Genomic DNA, 17,500 nt, shown 5'->3' on the forward strand with positions numbered 1-17,500 from the left:
CCTTGAGGTAATGGGCCGTGAAGGTGGACTGCCTAGCCCAAGTGCCTGCCCGTAAGATCTGACCTACTGCCATGTTAGTGTCAAAGGCCAAGGAGGTACCAAGACCTTTAATATCATGGGGTCTCGGGGTACCAAGAACCGTAGAGCCCTCACTCTCATAAGACCTTTTTATAACCTGTCGCAACCAGAAGGATATAGTGTTCTTGGAAACTGCCTTCTTGACTGTACCTGTGGAAACAAACAAACTCTTCACAGCTGGTCTGAGTTTCGCTGTTCTGCTGAGGTATTTCCTGATCGTCCTTACGGGGCACAAGAGCAGGTCTTCTGGGTTGTCCGAACGCGGAATTGCTGGAATGAAGAATTCCTCAAACCTAGGATCCGCAATTGCCGGGTCCTGGGTTTTTGCCACGAACTCTGGCAAGAGCTTAAAAGTCATGTCTTTCCAACCTTTCAAGTGGGAGACCTCGAAGGATAGTCCGTGGAGCTTGCTCACTCGTTTAGCCGAGGCCAACACTAGCAAGAAGGCGGCTTTGAGGGCGAGTTCCCTGTCCAGAATATCTTTGAGTGGTTCGAAAGGGGGCCTCAAGAGGGCCCTGAGGACCTTGGCTAAATCCCACTGGGGAACCCTCGAGGAGCGGGGGTCACAAGACTGCTCAAAACTCCTGATGAGCATGCAGATGTGGCGCGAGGTCACCAGGTTAATGCCCTTGAGCTGGAAAACCTGGCCCAGTGCCGCCCGAACTCCATTGATGGCTGGGATGGAGACTCCTAGGTCGTCCCTCAAGTGCACTAGGAGGTCTGCGATATTGTGGACCGAAGCGTATAAGGGCCGCAGATTCTGAATGGCACACCATTTGACAAATGTTGCCCATTTCCCCTAGTACACAACGCATGAGGACTTCCGCAGATAGCCCGACAGTCTGTCCGCAGTATTGTCCGAGAAGCCTTCCTTCCTTAACAGGCACTTGATAACCTCCACGCGTGTAGCCTCAGCCCCTGTGGGTTTTCATGTACCCTTCGGAAGTGAGGCTGACTTAGCAGCTCTTCTCTTGCCAGTAAGGGCCAAGGAGGAAGAGTGGCCAGGTCCTGCAGATCCGTGAACCAATCTCTCTCCAACCACCAGGGCGCTACCAAAGTCATCTTTGTGGAATTGGACTGTCTTAGCCTGTTGAGAACCTGGCTGATGATCCCGAAGGGGGGAAAGGCGTAGACGTCGAGGTTGTCCCAAGGGTGCTGGAAGGCGTCCTCGATGGCTGCTGTTGGGTCTGGGACCGGGGAGCAGAATATGGGGAGCTTTGCATTGTCTTGTGGCGAACATGTCTATCACTGGGGAGCCGCAACGTCGGAGTACTTCCTGTGCCACTTGGGGGTGAAGGGACCATTCTGACCCTACCACTTGGCTTGTCCTGCTCAGTCCGTCTGCCAAGACGTTCCTTTTTCCGGGGATGAACCTGGCCGTTAGCAGAATGTGGTTCATTTCAGCCCATTCTAAGATCTGAGCGGTGAGATCGCACAACTCCCTCGACCTTAAGCCTCCCTGCTTCTTGATGTACGCCACCACCGTGGCGTGGTCGCACATGAGTGCCACCGAGTTCCCTCGGAGGAGACGGGCGAATTTTACCAATGCTCTCTGTACTGCCATGAGCTCCAGAAGATTGATGTGCCGGGTCTTTTCCTCCACTGACCATTTCCCCTCTGCTGTTTCCTCGAGGAGATGAGCTCCTCACCCCTCCTTTGATGCGTCCGTGAAGAGCAGCATCTCCAAAGGAGGGGAGCCGAACAGGATTCCCTTCAACGTGTGTCTCCTCTCGGACCACCAGAGGAGAGTGTCCTTGGAGGAAGGGAACATCGGGACTATCTTCTGCGGGGACACGATGTTGTGTTGATATTTATCCATATTGACTCATTAGGGGTAATTTGAATGAATTACTACCAATTGTGTCACGTGGTGGCCCGGGAAATTGGGTAAAACTCGCTGGTAAGAGACTGATGTCTCGCCAGGTAAATCCTCGGACAGCTGTTAGCGTCAGGTTCCAATTTCTTTTATGGGCTCTCGTGACATGGTTGGTTTCGACCTGGCCTTTCATTAGAAGGGGCTAGCGTTCGATCCCAAGTATGAGGTAGAAATTTATTTCTATTTGAACACGATGTTGTGTTGATATTTATCCATATTGACTCATTAGGGGTTATTTGAATGAATTACTACCAATTGTGTCACGTGGTGGCCCGGGAAATTGGGTAAAACTCGCTGGTAAGAGACTGATGTCTCGCCAGGTAAATCCTCGGACAGCTGTTAGCGTCAGGTTCCAATTTCTTTTATGGGCTCTCGTGACATGGTTGGTTTCGACCTGGCCTTTCATTAGAAGGGGCTAGCGTTCGATCCCAAGTATGAGGTAGAAATTTATTTCTATTTGAACACGATGTTGTGTTGATATTTATCCATATATATATATATATATATATATATATATATATATATATATATATATATATATATATATATATATATATATATATATATATCTGGTCGGTTTGGAGGAGATCCCAGATACACCTAAGAAAGTAGTTTGAGGTAAGTACTCCGTGTTGGAACAAATTATATATATATATATATATATATATATATATATATATATATATATATATATATATATATATATATATATATATATATATATATACTGTATATATATATATACTGTATATATATATATATATGTATATATATACTGTGTATATATATATATATATATATATATATATATATATATATATATATATATATATATATATATATATATATATATATGTATTATAGCCACGAAAGGAAAAATGAAAAAGACTTGATTGGAGTTAGTACTTTCATCCATTCAGGACATTATCAAACTCAGCAATGAGAATACATATACAAAGACATCGTATTTATACTGGAGAAGGGGATCCAACAGCTGTCAGTTTCTTAATAATTCCGGAGAAGTCAGATTTTAGATAAAAGGATAATACTGGATTAACGGAAAACAGACCTGGGCTTAGATTCAAATTTCTACCTTGAGTACAGGAGATTAAAAATGATTCAACAATATTCCTTTGGAAATAGTCATTTACATGGATTTACATGGATATATATATATATATATATATATATATATATATATATATATATATATATATATATATATATATATATATATATATATGTATTATAGCCACGAAAGGAAAAATGAAAAAGACTTGATTGGAGTTAGTACTTTCATCCACTCAGGACATTATCAAACTCAGCAATGAAAATACATATACAAAGACATCGTATTTATACTGGAGAAGGGGATCCAACAGCTGTCAGTTTCTTAATAATTCCGGAGAAGTCAGATTTTAGATAAAAGGATAATACTGGATTAACGGAAAACAGACCTGGGCTTAGATTCAAATTTCTACCTTGAGTACAGGAGATTAAAAATGATTCAACAATATTCCTTTGGAAATAGTCATTTACATGGATTAATTTTTCCGTCTTTGACCACCAATTCTGTGACTTGACCCTAACCAGTGGGAGGCCAAGGCATTATTAAGAGAACCCCTGGAGACGGCCACCTGATGTTGTTTTAATCTGACTGGTATACTTTTTGATGTTTGGCCAACATAAAATAGGTTACACTCTGAACAAGGAATGCTATATATTACATTATCATCATTTCCAGAACTATTCTTAATTAACATGTTTTTTAATGTACAATTATATTTAAACACTACAGCAATGTCTAGTTTTTTCAAAAGGGGTATAACATCTAAAAAACAAACATGAAATGGCAAACAAAGCATATTATTAATTGTTTCCTTTCTCTCTAATTGGACACTATAAAATGTTTTCTTAGCCTTATTCATACATTTTTCTAAGAAATATTTGGGATAACAAAGATCTGTTGCAATTTTTTCTATTTTAGTGAACTCCTCCTCAATGTAATCTGGGCTACAAATTCTCAATGCCCTTAGGTACATGGAGGAAAAAACTGAATGCTTTATATTTTTAGTGACCGGAGTAAAAATGTACATATGAAAAATTATTTGTAGGCTTTCTATATATGGAAAACTTAAATTTATCTGTTTCTCTAACTATTAAAACGTCTAAAAATGGGATACGGTTATTTTCTTCATTTTCTATAGTGAATTTTATTGATGGTACTAATGAATTAATGATTGAAACAAAGCCCTCAAGATTAAAATTTTCTTTCTATAATACCTAGAACATCATCAACATATCGATACCACACAATTTGGGAAGACCACACTGAAGGAATTAATCTAGATTCAAAAAATTCCATATACTGTATATGTTGGATAAAAGTGGGGACAAAGGATTACCCATAGCCATATCAAAAACTTGTTCATAGAAGTCTCCATTAAAACTAAATTTACACTTTTTAATGCACAAACAAATGAGCTCAATAATAGTATGGGTTGATAAAGGTAAATCATAAGCATCTAAAATACCCGACAGGAAATCCAATAAGTCATCAACCGGCACTTTGGTAAACAATGAAGTTACATCAAAACTTACTAATCTATGTCTAGACGTAAGGTTAACTTTTTGTAATTTTTCGCAAAGATCAACAGAATATTTTATATGAGAGGTTGAAATAGATCCTAAGATCGGGGAAAGTAATTTGACTAAATATTTGGATAATTTATAGTTAATAGAACCTGTAGCATGATAATTGGTCTGATTGGATATCCTGTTTTATGGGTTTTAATTAAACCATATAAATAAGGCAAAGACGGACCAGTAGAGATAAAGGCATTAATTAAGGATTTTTCTTGTTTTAAGATAGATTTTAAGTTTTTATTAAAATCTTTGATGACCTCGTCTAAGGGATTAACTCTTAATTTTATGTAAGTGGAAACATCAGATAAAAGTACATACATCTTTTCTAAGTAAGTTGTTTTGTTCATAATAACTAATACATTAGATTTGTCTGCTTTCGTAATATGTAATTCACAGTCATTTTTCAACGATTTTAAGGCTGTTAAAAACCGTTTAGGGAAATTGCAGGTGTTTGCATATCCCATCACCGAATAAATAAGCCCTTTAGCAATGTCGATGTTGCACTGGGGAATTTTCTTAGTTTTTTCCAATTTTACAAAGGCAGAGGCAATATCTACACTATTAGGTTTTTTATTTACTGCGAATGATAAACCATACCCCAAGGCCTTTTTTACTTCACTTGATACTGGTTTATCAGACAAATTTATAACACAATTTTCTTGAAAATTCTTGTTCCAATCACTAGCCTGTATTAGTCTATTCAATTTATTTTCCAAATGAACACTTAAAACTTGTAATTTCTCTCTAAGTCGGGAGTAGATCACGTTCAATACGGGTGTTCTCCAGTCAAGAGGAACATTACGCATAAAATCAAATTTAGTCTTGCGTAACTGCTTGAATAATTGTTGTTCTGACCTTCTTGTAGTTTCCAGATGTTTCTTCAGGGATAGAACACTAAAATCACTAAATGGGTGGTCAATATCCTTTCTTAGTCGAGCTGGGAGTAACGTTTTGGGGATCACATGTTCCTCTAAACAACGATGCAGAAAAAATTGCAACAGATCTTTGTTATCCCAAATATTTCTTAGAAAAATGTATGAATAAGGCTAAGAAAACATTTTATAGTGCCTCTTCCCCCGCTTCATGGGCCCGTTTTTCAGGTACGTCTACAGCCGGGAGAGACGCCAAGAAGGAGGACTCGCCGCCGTCGGATCCCCTGGCGTGGGCGCCGCCGAGGATGCCCTTCAAGTCGCCCATGAGGCTGGAGGAAGAGTTCGAGACCTGGTTCCCCAGCAAGAAGTTACCTCGCTCTCCCCCAGCGCCTTCAGCAACGCTCCCTCCCGTCTTCCTGGAGCCTTCACCTACGGATCGACATGTGGAACCACCAGCGACGCGGGACGACTCGGAACCTTTGGTGCGGTCATACAGGTCTTCGGGCTCCTTGTTCGAGTCATACTCTTACTCCTTGGAGGATGGAGCTCTGAGGGACCAAAGGAGAAGACGAGACAGGTCCGGCAGGAGGAGGTCCCGTTCCCGTTCCCACTCAAGATCTCGCCACACCAGGAGGCACGCTAGATCCCCCAGGAGGAAGTATAGAAGAAGCCGCTTCCCTAGAGAGAAATGGGTGCATGTCGCCATCCCGCACAGCCACCTCCTGAGAGCTTCAGCAGTTCCGGGTACCCCTTGCTGGCTCCCTAGGGCTCGTTCTCCCACAGCAAAGTAAGTTCCCTGCAGCAGGTCTGAGCGTCGAAGGGAGTCCCCACTTCAGGCCCCAGGAGACAGGCATAAGTCCGCGAAGGTTCCGGTTCCATCAGCCCAGCGGAGAGAGTCGCGCCTTCGGTCTGGCAGCCGTGTCCCAGCCTCCAAGTCTTCGACATGCCGGCAGGAACGCGAGAGGAATCCAGCAGCGACGAGGAAGCCTGCAGTAGCCTGTTCCCCGTGGGGAGAGACAAGTCCAGGACGGAGGCCTCCGTCCCAGCAGCGATGCCCGTCCTCCTTCCAGAACCGCCGAGGGTATGCCGCGACAAGAAGATGCCTCCTCCACAAGTGGCACCCACCGTCGGGGGTGCCCCTTTTCAGGCAGAGGAACATTCGACGGAGGGCCTAGGAGACGGCGCGGAGGGCTCAGCGGCCGAGGTCTCAGAATACAGGAAGGTGATAGCTCTCATCAGACGGCATCACAGGCTGGACGAGCCGAAGCCCGTCACAGACGAAGACTGGCTCTCGGGCCTCAGCAGATTGGTCGATACCCCCGTGCAGCAGAGGCCCTCACTGGCTCTTCCTCTGGCGAGAGACGTTAGGCTGGGCAAGGTTCATATTGACAAGAGTGGGGCCAGCCATGCGGACACCCCCAAGAGTCAGAGCGCCTCCAAGCTCCTCCAGGGTCTCAAGACCCAGAAGCGGTTCTACCTCCCTGAAGGGCGCCGTGCGGGTCCCCGTACAGTAGAACCCGCAGTCGCCATCCTAAGTCAGGGGACCGCAGAAGAGAGAGCGACCGCCGCCCCAGTTTGCTTCTCCCCGTTGGAGACCTCCATGATGGAGGATTTGGCCATGAACCTGGTCTACGTCTCGTCGTGGCTAGATTGGTGGGCCTGTACCCTGGTGGGCTTCCAGGCCTCGCACGACCTCTCGGTTCCAGAGAACCAGATTTTGCTGAAGGAGCTGATTAGCTTAGGGGGTAAGGCCCTCAAGTTCCTGTCCTACCAATCCCTCTCACAGGCGGCCAATTGGGTTATTCGAAAGAGGGACACAGTTCTCAGCAAATTGGTCAGGAGGCTTCCGGACAGGGAAGCGAGGGCCATTAGGAACTTACCCCTGTGGGGTGAGTCAGTGTTCCCTCTGCAGGTGGTGGAGGAGATGGTAGAGAGGGTCTGGAAACTGAAGGATGCAGGAGAGCCCAGACCCCCTCCAACAAGAAGACCTGCCCATAGAAGACCATCTTCCGACGTCTCTCTCCCTCCCCGAGCTTCACCTAGCCAACCCAGAAGGGACGCCCTGACTACGGCCTGGCCCCAGTCTTCGCAGACCCCCCGTAGAGGAGCTCCGGCTTCGCAGTCAGCCTTCAGGCCTTCCTATTCGGGCTCCAGGAGAGGGCGTTCAGGCCGCGCCTCTCGAAGGAGGTAGGAAGAGAGGGCCCCTACTCCTGCCGACGCCTCAGGTGGGGAGTTGCCTTAAACAATCTTGGCAAGCATGGCGGGACCACGGAGCGGATCCATGAACAGTAGCTGTACTAAAGGAGGGGTACAGGCTGCCCTTCCTAGCGGACCCCCCACCTCTGATCCCAGATCAACAGGTGGAGTGGTTGGCACCCAAGGACCCCTTGAGAGTAGCAGCGTTGCAGGAAGAAGTCTCGGCAATGCTGGCGAAAGGTGCAGTAGAGCCAGTCAAGAACCCAGGTCCAGGGTTCTACAGCAGGCTCTTCCTGGTGGAGAAAGCAACAGGGGGCTGGAGATCGGTCATAGACCTCTTAGCCCTCAACAAATTCGTGTGCAAGACCGACTTCAAGATGGACACTCCGAAGTCGGTCCTAGTGGCCTTGAGGGAGGAGGACTTCATGATATCCATACACCTCAAGGACGCCTACTTCCAGGTCCCTGTCCATCCCTCCAGCAGGAAATACCTAAGGGTGAAATGGGGTACTCAAACGTTGCAGTTCAAGACTTTCTGCTTCGGATTGTCGACAGCTCCTCAGGTCTTCACGAGGATCTTCGCAACAGTCTCAGCCTGGGCACACGAACAGGGCATCCGCCTGATTCGGTACCTAGACGACTGGTTGTTGCTTTCAGCCTCAGAGGAAGTACTGAGGGAGCAAGGCACGAAGCTCCTACAGTTCTGCAACGTCTTGGGTATCATCATCAACCTGCAAAAGTCCCAACTGATACCCTCCACCAGGATGACCTACCTCGGAATGGTCTTAGACTCCCGGTTGACGAGAGCCTTCCCCTCCGCGGAGAGACTGGACAACCTGGAACAGATACTCTGGCCCTTCCTGTCGGGCCAGCCCAGGAGAGCCAAGGACTGGCAAAGACTGATAGGCCACCTCGTGTCATTGGAGAAGTTAGTCCCCCAGGGGAGGCTCACACTCAGGGGAGTGCAGTGGAACCTGAAGGAGCTCTGGAACCAGGGGGACTCCCCGCACAAGAAGGAAGTCCTGGAGTGGTGGTACGTCAGATCGAACACCCTCAAGGGAATGCCCTTCGAAGCCAACCCTCCGGAGATGCTTCTGTTCACAGACGCGTCCAAGGAGGGTTGGGGTGCCCATCTCCTCGACAACACAGCAAAAGGAAAATGGGAAAATGCAGAGATGGGCCTGCACATAAACGTGCTAGAGATGATGGCAGTACAAAGGGCGTGTCTAGAGTTTGTCCATCTGCTCCGGGGAAACACCGTGGCGCTGATGTGCGACAACACCACGGTGGTGGCCTACGTGAAGAAGCAAGGAGGACTGAAGTCGAAGGAACTATGTAGTCTCACGATAGAGTTCCTAGAATGGGCCGAAGTAGAGCAAATCAAAATCTCAGCCAGGTTCATTCCGGGGAAGAGAAACGTCCTGGCCAACGGCCTCAGCAGGATGGGTCAAGTGGTAGGGTCCGAGTGGTCCCTGCACCCAGAAGTGGCCAAGTCCCTCATTCTGAAATTGGGGCTAGCCGGTGATGGACCTCTTCGCCACGAGGCTGAACGCACAGCTCCCCATGTTTTGTTCTCCTGTGCCAGATCCAGCAGCAGCGTTCGACGACGCTTTCCAACACCCTTGGGACAACCTCGACGTTTATGCCTTCCCTCCCTTCGGGATGCTCAGACAGGTCCTCAACAGGGTAAAACGGGGGGACAACCTGTGGATGACTTTGGTAGCACCCTGGTGGCCGGAGAGAGCGTGGTTCGCGGATCTAAAGGAACTGGCGCGCATTCCACCTTGGCCTCTTCCGGACAGACCAGACCTTCTCCGGCAGCCTCACTTCCAAAGGTTCCACGAAAACCCTCGGTTCCTCCGCCTTCACGCGTGGAGGTTATCGAGCGTCTCCTGAGGAAGGAAGGATATTCATTGAGGACGGCATCGAGAATGTCAGGGTACCTGAGATGTTCGTCAGTCACGGTATACCAGGCGAAGTGGGCTACCTTCACTAAGTGGTGCTCCTCGAAGAACATCAGGCCGTTGGAGGCCTCCATTCCTGAGATAGCAGACTTCCTGGTCTATCTTAGGGATGAAGTGGGCACTTCCATCCCAGCCATCAAAGGAGTCCGGGCAGCCCTGGGACAAGTCTTCCTCCTGAAGGGCATCGACTTAGGGGCCTCCAGACATATCTCGATGCTCATCAAAAGCTTCGAGCAGTCGTGCTCCCCCCCCAGGCCGCTAGAGTGCCCCAGTGGGATGTGGCTAGAGTACTGAAGATGCTTTCGGAACCTCCCTTCAAGCCCCTCAAGGACATCTTGGACAAGGAGCTCACCCTCAAGACGGTCTTTCTGTTAGCTCTGGCATCAGCAAAACAAGTAGGCGAGATTCATGGGCTGTCTTACGAGGTCTCACACTCGAAGGGATGGCAAGAAGCTACTTTCAGATTCTTACCCTCCGTAGCCAAGACTCAGAATCCAGCTGTTTGGGACCCCAAGTTTGAAGGATTCTCAGTGCCAGCTACCCCTCGTTCGGACAACCCGAGGGACTTGCTTCTGTGTCCAGTCAGGGCGGTACGTAAGTACCTCAAGAGGACGGCCAAACTTCGCCCCGAAACCAAGAGTCTGTTCGTCTCCTCGGGACTGGTAAAGAAGCCAGTCTCCAAAAATACGATCTCCTTCTGGCTACGGCAGGTGATCATGAGAGCCTACAGTAGTGCAGGGGTTCCTCTTCCGGGTATGCCTAGACCCCACGACATTAGAGGACTAAGAACTTCGTTGGCCTTTGAGAAGAACATGGCAGTGGGCCAAATCCTGAGGGCAGGTACATGGTCTAGTCAGTCAACCTTCACAGCTCACTACTTAAAGGATTATTCGAGGAGGTCCCTGGACGGATTCTCTCTCGGTCCCGTCCTTTCCGCGCTCCAAAAGATTTAAAGGTGTAGCGCCGGGAAAACCACGGACAGTAATTCCAAGAGACACAGGCTCCTTCTTTACCCCTCTTTTCCCCTATTACCTTCCCTGAAATGACCCTAAAATCCTCTAACTGCCATGGGATACAATGTCAGTAGAAGAATGCATCTCCAAGGATTTTTACAGAGGTGAGTTACTTAGACACTTAGTTTTTTGAGTAGTTTTCCCTATTTTCTCATGTTTTCCTTTGGGGGATCAGCAGAACCTAGCCTCCTATCTAGGTTCCTTTTCTCTCCTCATCACGGTCTCTAGGTCCTGAAGGACACTCCCACCTCCTAAGGTATAAGTCTCCTAAGAAAGTAATTCGAGTTAAGTACTCCGTGTTGGAACAAATTACAAATTTTAAGTAATTTGTATTTTTCCTAACAGTATTTACCTCAAACTACTTTCGGGTTATGGCCCGCCCATCCTGCCCCGAGTGCCTTACAGGACTTGGTAGTAACCTATCTGTCAAAAACTTACTGGAGATCGAGACCTGAGCAAGCATGCTCTCTGACCCCGGGTCGCCTCATGGCGTGTATCACTCCGCCAGAGGTTACCCCGCATAGAAAACGGGAGTAGGGTAAACTACACAAATCTCTGGTCGTTTGGGAGAAGATCCCAGATACTCCTAAGAAAGTAGTTCGAGGTAAGTACTGTTAGGAAAAATACAAATTACTTAAAATTTGTGATAAACATATATATATATATATATATATATATATATATATATATATATATATATATATACATATAATGATGTGTGTGTGTATGTGCATAAGCAATAAACAGAAATACACAATATTTCTAAGAAACAGAGTATTTATAATATTTGAGTAAAACTTGTACATCGTATCCACACACACATCAAGACAAGGTTGTAAAAGTAATATCCGTTACCAGTACAAGAGGTAATAAAGATTAAATACATGACTAAAAATTCTGGAAGGAATAAACATTCCTTCCAGAATCTTTAGTCAGGTATTTAATCTTTATTAATTCTTTTGTACTGGTAAAGGATGTTACTTTTGCTACCTTGTTTAGATGTTGCATGTCCCCTGTTGAACTATCTGTCCCTTCTGCCTCGTCTACCAGCATATAAAACTTCCAATCCTCCAAAATTTGATGGGAAGAGGATGGTCGATATTATATTACCCCTCATCAACTGTGTCCCCATCTCATTCATAATTGCTGGGTATACGCACGTCAGACTAATTTAGGTACGCAACAAAGAGAGCTTGTATAGAGAAAGTGACAGCTGTGGAATGCAAGACAATAATGATTGTTTTATGCTTGAGTTACTAAAATTAAGTGCTGTATAGGATTACTTTGGTTACAAGAAGTCCAAACGCCTAACCGAGATGTTTGGCACCAGTGCCAACATGAAGAAACCTCTAAATTCCCCCCAAAAAAGTGTTGACCACAATTTTCAAAGAAAAAGATATTGAATCCCAAGAAATTGAAAATAAGCGACAAATATTGGTCTGGTCACTTTTAATTTCCAAACCAACCACAATGAGTCAGTTGGTGCCTCATGAGATCCTCACCACTGCTCAAGTAATACCTTTATGCAAAAGAGGGGGGACTTTGTGCCATGAAATTTGTAAAGAACAGCAAAAACAGAAGAAATAGAAGTTATAACTATCACCAGGACAAAGTTGGAATTTTATTTCTATGTTTTCTTGGCCTTCTGATACGTTACATGTAACATGTTTCTTAGGTTGTCTCCAGGAGAGCCAAAAAACACAAGTTTACCTATATGGCTGTTTTCTCTTTCACATTTTTTCACTTAAAAAAACCTACTTTTGGGATGTGCTATGTGGTCTCCAAGAAATTTCCTGTGAAAGGCTAAAACACAACTCCAGTATGACAAATACTCAAGAAATTTTGTCTCTCCTGCTCTAGAAACAGTGTGTCAATGTGCAAAGCTGAAAACCGTCTACACTGGGCAATGTCATTATTATTCATCACCGTATAGATGGTAGAACAAATCCTACAGCTGGGAACAGTTCTACCTATGCATAAATTTATGCCTAACAGGCATCTATCCTTTCCAAGTGAGAATCAATTGTCCCACTCCAGTGCATGAGGCTACGGAGAGGGTACTGGAGATCACAAAGTATTGCAATAATATTTTTGTAAAAAATGTATATTCTCTTGATATGTAATGAAATTATATTTTTACAACCTACCCATATTATTCAATCTTCTTACTTTTTTGTATAACCCTGATACCACCTCAAGTCTGGTCACTATTACTCTTAAAACCATTGACATTGCAGACCTAAAAGAACTCTAAGTTAAAGCATTTCAGATAATTTATTATTCTGATTGATTTTCTGCACTTTAAAACAACAGACTCTACCGTAGGTTACAGGAACTCCACGATGAGACGGCACAAACATGTCATATGTCCTAGGCACCTTTCTGATAATGGGAAGACATTGAAGAGATGGAGCATTACCCATCAGTTTGATACTCGGCAGTTGTAAAACCTACCTCCGACAGTAAACATTCGTGTCTAAAATTTGTCAAACTTCTTATGAATACATTGTCATTGTCGTAACCGGTTCCCAGAAGTATGGGAATATACAGCAAACAGGAATGCTCTTTAAAAGAAACAAGAATGAGAATATTGACAAGTTTACACAGAAAACTGTCACACAGCTAGTTGGAAACTATGGGAAGACCTTCCTTCCTTCTAAATATCCCTATCTGACGATGAACTCTTAACACTATTATCTAAAAGTAAAAACAAAAGGTGAAAACAGACGTCTTTACTATCGGGCAGCCGAAAGCAAAGTGGCTTGTTGGGTGAGCGGGGCTTTCCGGCCACCCAGCTATAACTACCATCACGTTGATAAAGATTTTAGAACCATATCAAGCTTTGCTGAAAGCATTCTCCTATAAAAGGACGAGGATTTGTGCTCGTGTGAGTTTTTGTAACTTAGTACTGTACAGTAGTTCATTTGTCATGAAATGCTGTAATTTACAAAATAATTAATAATTTACATAAAAATGAAGTCATATGAATAAAATAATTTCCACTTTTGAAAGAACATTCTCAAAAGATAGCAATAACTTACCATACACCCACAGAAACATTTTCCTCAGTTTCTATATAAAAATTTCGTGTTCCAGGAAGACCAACATCCTCTGGTTTACCAAACTCTATGTTACCTTGAACTGAAATTAGAAACAACACATAATGAAAGTAAAATTATTTCCCATTTCACGAATTAATAACACTGAGGGCAACTACGTTAATCTTTTTTTTTTTTTCTTGTCATAATATACATTCACATGTTATGGGGAAGGGGTACAGGAAATAAAACCCCACTTTGTACATAAATATCACAAATAGGTAATTTAAAAAAAAAAAATTACTTTAAATTTATCCTAGTACAGCTTACTACTGTACAGTACTATATAATAAAAACAATTTCAAATCAACATGAAAACTTAATAATCTTAGGCTAGATTATATACACCTCTGACTATTTATTTAGCAGTAGTGAAAACTACAAATAAATAAAAATGCAAATATAATGTAATATCCCACTGGTCCTACCTACTTGGTACATTATCCCTAAAATTCTACCAAAATGTGGGAAAAAGTGTAAATCATTTTGCTTAACCAACAAGTGTAATATTACCCAAAAACTATACAAGGGCACAATTACAAGTATCAAAGGAAAAGAGAAGATGCTGAGCAATTAAGCATATTTCAGTATCATCATACACATCACTGAGAGAGAGAGAGAGAGAGAGAGAGAGAGAGAGAGAGAGAGAGAGAGAGAGAGAGAGAGAGAGAGAGAGAGAGAGAGAGAGAGAGAGAGAGAGAATGTGGTACAAGGAATTTGGATGTTTCAAAGACATTTGAGTACATCCGCGGAGATTCCGTTTGCTCTTTGGTAGAGATATTTAGTTTAAGCATTTAGACAGTTCATATGATCTTGTCTTACTTATTTTTGAATTTGTTTATATTATTGTTTACATCAGTGTATTTGCTATTTTGTATGTAAAGAAATTGCCACATTGAGTACTGTTGTATCTTTTCAATTCCAGTTTGTATTCATAACCTCTGATTTGTGCTAAGCGTGAATAGATAGTTGTAATCTACATTTGTTATTCCTTCAAGAATTCTGAAAGCCTCTTAACTGTCCCATTAGTCGTCTAGTAGATCATACAAAATCAAACGTTCCATGCTCCACCTATATCCAAACTGCCTTAGTGTTGGAACTAGTTTGGTGGCCCTAGCTTATACTACTTCCAGTCTATCTATATCATTCTGAATACTTGGAGCTCAGAATTAGATTCGGTATTCTAGATGGGGTCTAACTAGTGATGTGTACAACTGTAGTACAGTGTCTTTGTTTCTGCATTTGAATTGTCTTTTTATTAACCTATTAGTTTTTGTGCTTTCTTTTCAGCTTTTATGCTCTGTTTAGTGAACTTCAAATCCTTGCTTATATTAATAACAAGATCTTCCTCCTGGTCCATACATTCTATTTCATTACCCAGCAGTGAGTAATCTGATTGTGGGTTACTATAACCAATGTGCATGACTTTACATTTCCCACAGTTGAAAGGCATTTGACATTTTCTGGACCATTCTCTTAGCTTCATTAGATCCTCTCTTAAGGCTTCTATGTCTTCCGAGTTCGCAGCATTTACACCTAGTTTAGTATCGTAGACAAATTTGGCCATTCTACTAGTTAAATCCTAAATCTATGATATTAACGTGGATCAGAAATAGCAATGGTCCAAGGACGGATGCTTGAGGTACACCGTTTGTAATAACTGCCCACTCTGAAGCTTCTCCATTGATTACAACCCTCTGTTTTCTGTTTGAATGATGCCTAGTCCACTCATTTTAATCATTAACTTTTTATGAAGAACTTGGTCAAAAGCCTTTTGAATGTCTAGGTATATGATGTCTATTGCTCTGCTTTGTCATAAATGCTAAACATGTGGAAAAATTCCAAAAGATTTGTCACATATGATCTCTTTTGTCTGAAACCATGTTGGCTGTCTATCAGAAGATTGTTTTTCTCTATATGTTCTATTATTGAATCTACTATATTTGATTCAAAAATTTTGCAAGGTCTGTAGTTGCCAGGTTCTTCTTTTGGTCCCTTCTTGTAGCTTGTAGGAACATTGCCTAGTTTCCATCCTTGTGGTACCTTTCTTTCGTTGTCTGTCTTTCAAAACATTTTGTAAGTGTGGGATTATCTCTTCTTCTAGTTCTATAATCTCATAGTATCAAATCAAAACACCAGTCTAAATGCAGATAAATAGATACAAAAGACCCTAACATTGACGCCAAGGGTAAGGTATTGCTAATCTAAAATGTTCTTGTTCTTGGATGAATATCATCTGGACCTGGTGCCTTTGACTTACTAAGTTCTTTTATTTTCTTTTTGACATCATCTGTTTTAAAGGTTATTCTATTTAATGGTTGTGGCCCTTCATATGTGATAGCTGGTTTGGGAAGGGTCATTGATTCTTCCCTAGTGAATGCAGTTGTGAAATGTGCATTCATCAGTTTGCTTTTTCCAAATCATTTGTTATAAGATTACCTGGCGAGTCTCTTACTGGGCTAATTTTTTTTATTGGTTTTCTACTGTTTACATAATGTAAAAATTCTTTTGGGTTTTCTACTAGCTGAAGCCACTCTTTTCTCTTCACTGACCTTGGTCTTTCTAAAGTTTATCTACTTTGCGGCTCAACTTCTTGTGCTCGGAAATTTCATGAACTGAATGCTGTGGACCCATTGATTTATATTTCCTGTCTCTACTTCTTATTGCATTGTCTATTTCTCTGTTGAACCACTTAGTTGTTGCTCCAACATACGACGTAAACAATACGCTTACCCGCGGAATTTTCTCGAAAGCATCCAGCGTAGTTTGTTGTTGACGCCGCTAGACGGCAGCACATCGGAGGGACGCCAATCGAGCGTAACCTTGATCAGTCCTCTCATCGCGTGCGCATCGTGTGGTTGTCCTCTATTCGCTCAGTTTTAACAGTTTTTTATCTTGCCTTTTCACGTGTTGTTTTCTGTGTTCCGTAATCATGGGTCCTAAAAAGCTTAGTTTCGGTTCAGGAAGTAGTAGCAGTGGTGAGAAAAAAAAGGAAGTCTATGCTTTCATTAGAATTAAAGCAGGAAATCATAGAAAAGCATGAGCGAGGTGTACGTGTTAGCGATCTGGCTAAACAATATGGCCGGAATATGTCTACGATCTCGACGATCATAAAACAGAAGTCAGCCATTAAAGCAGTGAAACCTTCGAAGGGGATCACGATTATTTCCAAACATCGTAGCCCTACCCTTGAAGAGATGGAACGACTTTTGTTAATATGGATCAAAGACAAGGAGATTGTTGGCGATACGATCACGGAAACGATCATTTGTGAGAAGGCCAGCGCTATCTACAGTGACTTGAAGGCGGCGCGCTCTTGGGGTGACGCGGGGGAGAGTTCAGACGATCCTACGACGGAGGAATTCAAGGCGTCTCAAGGTTGGTTCGAGAAATTTAGGAAACGGACCGGGATTCATTCAGTTGTTCGTCATGGAGAAGCTTCGAGTTCGGACACTAAGGCTGCTAAAGACTTTGTTAAAAAGTTCGAAAGCATCGTGGCGGAGGAAGGTTACGTAGAGCAGCAGGTTTTCAACTGTGATGAAACCGGTCTGTTTTGGAAAAAGATGCCTAGTCGAACGTACATTACCGCTGAAGAGAAGAAAATGCCTGGACATAAGCCAATGAAGGATCGGTTGACTCTTGCGCTTTGTGCCAACGCCAGCGGGGACTGCAAAATTAAGCCTTTGCTAGTTTACCATTCCGAAAACCCTAAGGCATTTAAAGCACATAGAATTAATAAAGACCTGCTACATGTTCT

General features: G+C 43.4%; 1 protein-coding gene across 4 annotated transcripts in view; it reads right to left on the bottom strand.

Annotated features, from left to right (window-relative positions):
• Positions 1–17,500, bottom strand: part of LOC137649561 (lysophosphatidylserine lipase ABHD12-like) — a 239,341-nt gene that overhangs the window by 173,486 nt on the left and 48,355 nt on the right. For all 4 annotated transcript variants that reach the window (XM_068382557.1, XM_068382550.1, XM_068382564.1 and 1 more), the window contains exon 4: positions 13,687–13,786. In XM_068382557.1, the coding sequence (XP_068238658.1) occupies positions 13,687–13,786 (100 nt within the window). The remainder of the gene's footprint in view (positions 1–13,686; positions 13,787–17,500) is intronic.

The sequence above is a fragment of the Palaemon carinicauda genome, chromosome 1, assembly GCF_036898095.1.
Source record: "Palaemon carinicauda isolate YSFRI2023 chromosome 1, ASM3689809v2, whole genome shotgun sequence".
NCBI lineage: Eukaryota > Metazoa > Arthropoda > Malacostraca > Decapoda > Palaemonidae > Palaemon > Palaemon carinicauda.